Source organism: Mchenga conophoros, linkage group LG3 (assembly GCF_057382185.1).
Source record: "Mchenga conophoros isolate Kocher_MC1m ecotype Shallow Benthic linkage group LG3, M_conophoros_male_GT1.1, whole genome shotgun sequence".
NCBI lineage: Eukaryota > Metazoa > Chordata > Actinopteri > Cichliformes > Cichlidae > Mchenga > Mchenga conophoros.
Genome location: NC_140528.1, coordinates 1 through 8,724, shown reverse-complemented (window position 1 = coordinate 8,724; position 8,724 = coordinate 1). Strand labels below are relative to the sequence as shown.

At 39.5% G+C, this 8,724-nt stretch overlaps 1 protein-coding gene across 2 annotated transcripts; it reads left to right on the top strand.

The window, feature by feature from the left end:
• The first annotated feature begins 3,406 nt into the window (after nt 1-3,406).
• On the top strand, nt 3,407-5,012 carry LOC146576884 (Fc receptor-like protein 5). 2 transcript variants are annotated; one of them, XM_085269391.1, is made up of 6 exons: nt 3,407-3,508; nt 3,593-3,628; nt 3,960-4,223; nt 4,303-4,548; nt 4,642-4,800; nt 4,909-5,012. In XM_085269391.1, the coding sequence occupies exons 1-6, from the start codon at nt 3,478-3,480 to the stop codon at nt 5,010-5,012; spliced, it is 840 nt and encodes a 279-aa protein (XP_085125517.1). In that variant the 5' UTR covers nt 3,407-3,477. The 2 variants fall into 2 exon arrangements, with proteins under 2 accessions (XP_085125517.1, XP_085125516.1); XM_085269390.1 differs by having other exon boundaries at nt 4,624-4,800.
• The last annotated feature ends 3,712 nt before the right edge of the window (nt 5,013-8,724 follow it).

The window sequence follows — 8,724 nt, the reverse complement described above, 5'->3', positions numbered from 1 at the left end:
GTTTTATTAGAGACACACCTTAGCGTTTTGCAATTTTGCATAATGTTAAAAAGTTTAAATTATTTTAGTAGCCTATTGAACGGCAGAAATTAGGTTTTCTTTTCGGAAGTATTTAAATGGGAAAAAACAGCGGCTGACAGCGCTGTAAACAACGGCGGTCTTATGCGTAACAAACAAGCGAATAATGCAGAAAACAGATTTTTAGACGGGAAACTGTTCTTGAAATATAGTGTGTGTGTGTGTGTGTGTGTGTGTGTGTGTGTGTGTGTGTGTGTGTGTGTGTGTGTGTGTGTGTGTGTGTGTGTGTGTGAGAGAGAGAAAGCTGTGCATGAAGTGTGATTTTATCCTGGTGAAAGCAAAACAGCAAAAGTCAGAGGAAATTCATGACGATGTTTATGTGAAGGTAGTTTGGATCTTCTTTTGCTGCTGGTTCGGTCAATATTGTTTGAAGAGAAATAAAACCTGCAGCTTCAGAATCAGCGCAAAAAAGGCGTAAACACGAAGCCCGGACCCGTCGACGGATACTTTATTAGGATACTTAATATTAATATTAGGATACTTTATGTGCATACTTTATTAGGAGAGACAAAATTAAAAAAAAAACATCTCTTCCTTGCTGGTTCCATCGAAGAAGAAATGCTCAAGTAACTATGTAACACGTACGTAATCCAATTCCACAACACAGTGTGATGGGAAATCAGCTGTATTTTTGCTGCCCATTTAATTTCGAATCTGGCGCGAACCGGTGAACCAGTCCCTGAATCAGTCACGTGGTACGGACTGCCCGCGAGGCCTCGAACGTCACTGCATACGTAATCAAAGCAAGCCTCGATACGCGCTTCACAAAAACGCCCCCGAGATTACCCGACACACGATTCGACGCTTCGACACACAGGACACATCACTACCGTTTGGCTCTTTTGCCATCAGAATTGTTGTCTAAAGGCAAAGAAAGATGCCCAACGGATTTACTTTACCAAATTGACCATCCCAGCCTTGCCGTAATGGTCCATTTGATTCACCTTTTATTGTTTATTTTATTTTCACTTGCTGAATACGGGACAGACTTGACTGGGGGAAAGAAGGGGAGAAAGAAAGAGGGAAAGAGAAACAGCTGAGAAGAGGGACGGGGGAGAAGGGCAAAAGACAAAAACCAACAGAATGGGCAGAAAAAAAATGCATATATCGATCACCTGGATCACCTGCTGAGAAAGAAAAAAGAGAACAAGCAGAAGAAAACAAGAGTAATAGAATAAACAACATCACAATGATATATGGGAATATGACAGTAAATACTAAATATTAAACATTATTGTGCAGCACATAAGATCAACAGAACACAGTGTGCTTTGAGGTAGGAGCCAAAAAGGGTGTAGTTTGTGGGTGTGATCACCCGTGTGTACACCTGTGAGCATGGACGCGCTTGTTTTTTTAAAAGGTTCCTTAATTTAAATCTTTCTCTCATAAATTCATTGGAGGGGTAAATATTTGTGGTAGTTATAAAATGGACTTCTTTAAATTTGGGGGGGAATGGACATTTTAAATATTTGGTTCTGATCAACGAGATCTCAGATTTGTTATAATCTTTAAAGATGAGTGAGTGTTTTTTCCTGGAGAAAGGTGTTAACCAAATACCTCCTCAAAAACTGATTATTGCATTTTTCATTAACCAAGTCAAGACCATCTAATTTAATTTTATGTAAATTTGGAGTCGATATATTTGAAAAACTGTTCTTTATCATATTGATAAGGACTACTGGGATATTCTGTGAAACCTTTTTAGAGAGCTCAAGCAAGCAACTCATGCCATATTTCTCAATAAACCTGTTTAATTCAAGTATATTTCCATTTTCATCCATTATATGTGTCACAGACCAAATTTGTTTTGTCATCCATTCTTCCACAAACATAGATTTCCCCTGATTTAATATCACCCTATTATTCCACAATGGAATGTTGTGGGGACTAAAGTTATGTTTAAACATTAATTTCCAATTTAACAAAACTTGTTGATGAAATTTGGAGAGTTTTATGGCCAGTTTAAAAATTTCAAAATCACATACTAATAGGAATTGGATCCCCCCCCCCCAACTTTGTTGAAAATAAGAGATGATATCAAGAAAAAAACAATTTGCCTGTTGCCCCTTGCACAACAGAAAAACAGCTTTGCGCTTAATTGAGTCTTTAAGTCCTCTTGTGTTAAAGGAAAACTGCTCCAACTACCACTGGGACCACCTTTACCTTCACCCTCCCACAACGTCTCGAGCTATATATATATATATTATATATACGCATTTCCAAACCAATCCACACGTGCAAAGAAAACCATAGATGTCCATTGTCCATAAATGAAGTGTAATAATTAGAAATAACACAGGGAAAACTTTTTGAGCACGTGAAGAAAAGCAGGTGGAAAAAGGCGTGGAAAGTTATGACACCAGTTGAAATCTATCAGTAATTAGTAATTTGCCACTTGGTGGAAATTGATATCAGCTGATTCTTTCCCAACTGATCGTCTATAAAAAGGTAACTTTTTAGCAAGTTTTCACACAACACACATCTCATGATGATTGTTTCAAAGAAAACAATAAGCAATGCACTCATCCGCCATGGCCCATATGCACGCTCACCATGCAACACTCCATTGCTGAAACAAAAGCCTGTTGAAGCACGTTTCAAGTTCACTGGACAACATTTAGAGAAACCTTTGAAATACTGGAATTACATAGTCTGGCAAGATAAAACCAAAACTGAACTCTTTGGATGCCATAATACACACCACGTTTGGTCAAAAGGCACTGCATATCATCCAGAAAACACCAAATCAGCAGTGAAGTTGGTATAGTGTTGCTACCAGCCTGACGAAGATGAAATGAGGGCCAACATTTAAACAAGACAATGATCCCAAACACACAACCAAGAGAAATGTGAACTGGAACGTGTTCAGCTGGATTTCAGTGAGATAAGAGGTGTAACGACATGTATGGTTAAAGGGTTTACAAAAAGTCTGTTAGCTGATAGAAGTGATCAAACGTCAGCTCACCTCTGCCAAATACCTTTAAAAACTTTAACCACAGCCTGATGCAGTTTGATGTCGTGCATCCACACAGTTTCTGACCACATGTTAGTGGTTGGAACAGAGAGAAGTCAACAGGAACAAAACCACCTCCGGGTCACTTCCTGCTGTCAGCTACAGGAAGACAAAACTTGTTTCTTTCAATCTGTAACACAATTGATAAAATCAATCCTTTCAGTAACATAGTCAGTAATTTTACTCTGTGTCAGCTAGAGCTATAACACATCCCTGTGGTTTGTTCGGACTGGCAGTGAAGGCATTACACAGGTGCTGATGTTCACTTTAGTGCATTTCTGGAGGAAACCACAACGCTAACAGCCAGTCAACGAGAAAGAGGAGGGTTTTGCTTGAAGTGACTGTGAGCTGATGTCGGTGTTGGTCTGATATAATTGAGCAGCAGGATGGAGGAAACGTCTCTGCTGTGTCTGCTCTGTAAGCTCACTCTGTGTTTTTCATGCCTCTGCTGTCTTGTTGAATGTGAAACTTTGAACTAACCTGAGTTTAATTTCTCTTTAGTTCTGATCTCACTGCTGAGCTGCACCACAAACCAAGGTCAGTAACCTTCTTCTGTCACACTGTAAACCTGACTCACTCTCTTGGGACACATTAATTAAGAACATGGTGCCAAACTTCAGTCAAATCAATGTTATCTTACTCCTGTCAGTCTACATAATTTCATGTTGAATTACAATTAAACAGATGTCTTACACTCAAATACATCTGCACCTTAACAACGACTCTTATGTAAGAAATAATATCTGATTTATTATCATCCAGTAACAATTGATAGTGAATGAAAACAAGGAATATGGGACTAGAAGTTAAGATATGAAATGTAATATGGGCCTGGTCTAAATATCCTCTACTACTCTATTACTCACAGCTCGTCTGACTGTGAGTCCCAGCAGCTCTCAGTTCTTTGAAGGAGACTTTTTGTCTCTGAGCTGTGAGGAGGACGACAGCTCTGCTGGATGGACTCTGAGGAGAAACACAAGCAAACAACAGAGGACTCAGTGTGGGGCTGACTGGGGGAAATCAGCTGGTTCTTTCTGTAACATCAGCTACATGTACAAATGGGAGAGTGGAGTTTACTGGTGTGAGTCTAATCAGAGTACCATCAGTAACATGGTTAACCTGACAGTCACTGGTAAGCTGAGTGTGTGGAGTTAGTGTTGATGAAGCTGTGTGTAAATGGATGAAATGCTGTAGTTTGTCTCTGTGTTGAGGTGGATCAGTGATCCTGCAGAGTCCTGTCCTCCCTGTGATGGAGGGAGATGACGTCACTCTGCTCTGTAAAACAAAGACCACTCCCTCCAACCTCCCAGCTGCTTTCTATAAAGATGGCTCCCTCATCAGGAAGCAGCCTACAGGTCACATGACCATCCAGCATGTTTCCAGGTCTGATGAAGGCCTCTACAAGTGTGACATCAGCGGTCATGGAGAGTCTCCATCCAGCTGGATCACTGTCACAGGTGAGGAGCTTCACTCTTATGTTACCTTTTATTTCATCCACATATTCACCTGAACAGGTGGGATTCTCTCTGCAGAAAAACCTACAGCCACAGTGAAGCCCATCACCTCTGCTCTTCCCTCTTCCACAACACTGGCCTCTCACTCCTCCACCCTCCACCTTGCTATCAGAGTGGTCCTCCACCTGGTGGTGTTCTGTCCATATTTCATTTCCACTCTCTTCATGGTGTCTTTATATCGACACAGAGCTAAAGGTAAAACTGAATCATTTCCTCACTTAGTGTGCTGATGATGAACTCCTTTTGTTCTGAAATCTTCATTGTCTCACATCTGATACTTTTTCATATTTTTTGTTTGTGCAGGGAACAAACTTTCCGTCTCAATCCCTCCCACTCATCCTGAGCAGGGATTAGAGGATAAACATGAGGATGTAATTATTGATGTCACCACAGAGCATCGCTTCTGAAACAAACTTCTGTTGTGTCTCTGTGGGTCTCACTAACTTTGTCCTCTTCACCTCTGACGTCATTGCAGTAAATGGACTCTGATGTTCATCTCTGGATATTTTCATGCAGATAAACAACAAATATTCATCCTAAGAGGAGGATTTCCATGATGTACTGTGTATGTTACTGCAGCTCTGTACCTAAGGTATTTTTCACCAAGTATTCAGGTTATTTCTGAATCAAACCTGCAGATGTTTTCAGATCTGATATTGGAGGAAAACCTAAAAACTGTTACATAGATAATGTTCATGTTTTATGTCCCTGTCCTGCATGATTAAATAGCTGGACTGTTCATGGGCCGGGGTCTTTTCCCCAGCATGTTTTAACTTGAAATTTAATTTATTTATATTATTCTGTCTTGTGCTTGGTATCTTCTTTTTTTTAATTCTTCTCATGTTCTGTTTTGTATTCTACCTTAACTCTCCTTGCTTGTTTGTTTACCACTGCAACTCTGTAACTACTCTATTGTAGGAAGCATTCAACTCATTTCTAAATGAAACCTACAACTGTTTTCAGATTAGGTTTTAGAGGAAGATGCTATTCTACATCCTGTTTTATTTTGGTAATTCTTGTTTTCATCTCCTTTCTGATGAGGATATTACACTCCTGATGTGTGACTGGAATTATAACTACCAGGCGGTGACTCCATCTGAACCTTTTCCCCTGAAACTACCTGGACTTTGGTTCGCTGCTTTTTGAAAATGTAACTTTTGGAGTTAGTTGAATCATTCCAACTTCATCCTCAATAAAGATTAACTTTTGTTAATTTAGTCTGCCTTCGAGTCTGTATTTGATTCTTGATTTACATTGTATGTCAGAGCACTTGCCCAAGAAATGAACCCAGGACTAATGGACTCCTGACTTGGCTAAAGGATTTTGTTGTTGTTACACTTCATGTCCCTTCACCTCCTTTGCTATGTTTCTTACCAGCTACTTCCTTGTGCTCACCTTCTCTTTCAAAAGGAAACTGGACACTGCAGCTGCCTGAAAATTCCTCTACCAGGGTGATTCCAGACCTAAACGCATCCTCCCTTTGAGGACAATGGTCACTAGACCTCCACAGTGATCTAACAAACCAGCAGACGACTCCAACAAGGTCATCTGCTGGTCGACCTTCTGAACTGTTTTCACCTTCAGACCATTCCCCTTCTGAACTGCTCCCTACAGCACTTGTCCCACTGACATTTCTACAACTCATTAACAGAGTTAAAGGAGATCAACATCCATGTTTTCTATCAGCTCTGTATGATCCTTAGGCAGGATGTCCTTTATAAGTCTTCAAATCACTGATTTATGATCATTTGCATTTCATATATAAAGAGACCTACACACTTTTTCCTCTGAATATCATAAGGAGATGAAGGCCGATTCTGCCTGTGTTTTCACTGCAGTTATATTAACACAGCTCCTTGTGTCTGATGTGCTTTTCAGACGTGTAAAAACATGTAGAATCAAGACTAAAGGAACAAGGATTTTCAAAATGTGAAGGCAGAAAGAAGTAGGCACACAGTTTATTTCCTCTCTTTCTGACCAAAAATCAGTGGTTGAAGCAGGGAGACGTTACCTTGTCCAAACCACATCTATCTCACTTATTGTAGATGAGTGAGATAGATGTGTAGTTATGTTGCCTTCAGTTTCTGCTGTTAGTTTGTTGTCTTTATTTTATGTCCTGGTTTATTTTGGTCAAACAAAGAAACTCCTCTCATGATATACAGTGGGGATGAAGTTACAAAACTGACAGACAAAGAAAGAGGAAGAGGGTTGTAGTTGAAGTGAACTATGAGCTGATGTCAGTGTTGGTCTGATACCATTGAGCAGCAGGATGGAGGAAACGTCTCTGCTGTGTCTGCTCTGTAAGCTCACTCTGTGTTTTTCATGCCTCTGCTGTCTTGTTGAATGTGAAACTTTGAACTAACCTGAGTTTAATTTCTCTTTAGTTCTGATCTCACTGCTGAGCTGCACCACAAACCAAGGTCAGTAACCTTCTTCTGTCACATTGTAAACCTGACTCACTCTCTTGGGACACATTAATTAAGAACATAGTGCGGCTAACTGCAGACAGACCTCTTTTTTGTTGAATTTTGTTGTTTGTATTATTTTCCTAAACCTCAATCACTCCTTCCAGCAGTTAAAAGTCAAACACTGGGTCAATTTACCTGGCATTTGAGCTTTTTGGACTTTCTTTGGACTTACTAGTTACACACACGTGCATTTTTCCTGTTAGTGTGTAAGTTGTTATTTGAGTTCATAGTTGCATTAGTTTTGTTCCTCTTTCAGTTCCTTCCTTTGTCTTGTATGCTTTGATTTACTTCAATTGTTTAGTTGTCTCATTCTCTCAAGTTTCCTTTTCTTTACGTATACTCTTTGTCAAAGTGTCTGTTCTCCCAGTTATAATATGTCCAGCCTTAGCACAGGTTCCAGTTTTTAATTGTAATGCTTTCGGTTTCAATAAGTTAATATTTTTTGCTTCACAAGTTTGAACTTTATATTTTACCTTTTGTACTTCCTACCATCAGCCGAAATAAACGGCTTGCTTTCAGTTAAACTTAGCCTGCCTCGAGGCCTCTGCATTTGGGTCCTCACTCCTCACACTCAACTCCATGACAGTAACTGACCACTTTGGACCCAGCAGATGCAGATGTCGTTTTTATGGAGGAGAACAATGTGGAGTGTCACGGTTCAATTCTATTCTATTTATATAGCGCCAAATCACAACAACAGTCGCCTCAAGGCGCTTTATATTGTACAGTAGAGCGTACAGATCTGCTGTACTATAAGTATGTACAGGCTGTAGTGAGTGTACAAGCTATGTACAGGGTATAAACAGGATATAAATATGAAAACTATACAGAAATATGAGCTATGCAAGTTATAAACAGTTGTAAACAGTTGTAGAATTATAATTATCCTATTGTACATAATGATTGTGTCTACAGCATTTACAGTAGTGCAGTTTAGATCAGTGAAATATGTAGATAATTCCTACAGAGGCTATATAAAGTGCTAGTGGTTTTGAGTGGTGGTTTAGTCCATGTTATTGTGTGTTTGAGGGTACAGTTGTCCATTTGTTAGTTTTTTTCCTAAGGTCTTGTTTAGACTCCTGTGGGAAATCTGTGTTGCAACCTATGAAGTAACCGGAAAGTCTATTTTAACCTCAGTGTCCTAACTTTCCAACTAGCCCGATGGACACCTCCAGAGAACTGTGACTTCAAGTCGGGTCAATGCAGCTCACGACTATTGTAATTGGCCAGTTTAGCACAGTCGATTTGTCCTGTGCTTTTCTGGCTACTTTTTTTCCTACAATTTTTGAATTTATCAAAATTATCAGAATTAGACTAGGAATACTAAAAATGTTGCAGATGAAACAAACCAAAGGTCAGCAGAAATTATCTTCCATTTGTACGAGGTTAAGGGTTGTAAAAGATAGCGAGGCTTTGAGAAATACTGAAACCAACTAGCTAAAATTATACTGATCTTTCGAAACAACCTGAAACCCAAACTGTACAAACGGAGAAATCCCTGTACAACAAGGAAAGAAACATTGAGACTGTTAAAGTAAACAAGCTGACAAAAACAGTGTACTTCAGCAAATACTATTTTCCCCTGTGTTAACATATGTGAGGCTGTTTCAGTTGCTTAGTAATCCAGTACAATGCACAATAAACAAATGTA

Coding starts and splice junctions, on each gene's coding strand:
- LOC146576884 (XM_085269390.1), top strand. CDS start 3,478: ATGGAGGAAACGTCTCTGCTGTGTCTGCTCT. Junction 3,629..3,959: donor GAGCTGCACCACAAACCAAG/GTCAGTAACCTT, acceptor TATTACTCACAG/CTCGTCTGACTGTGAGTCCC. Junction 4,801..4,908: donor ATATCGACACAGAGCTAAAG/GTAAAACTGAAT, acceptor TTGTTTGTGCAG/GGAACAAACTTTCCGTCTCA.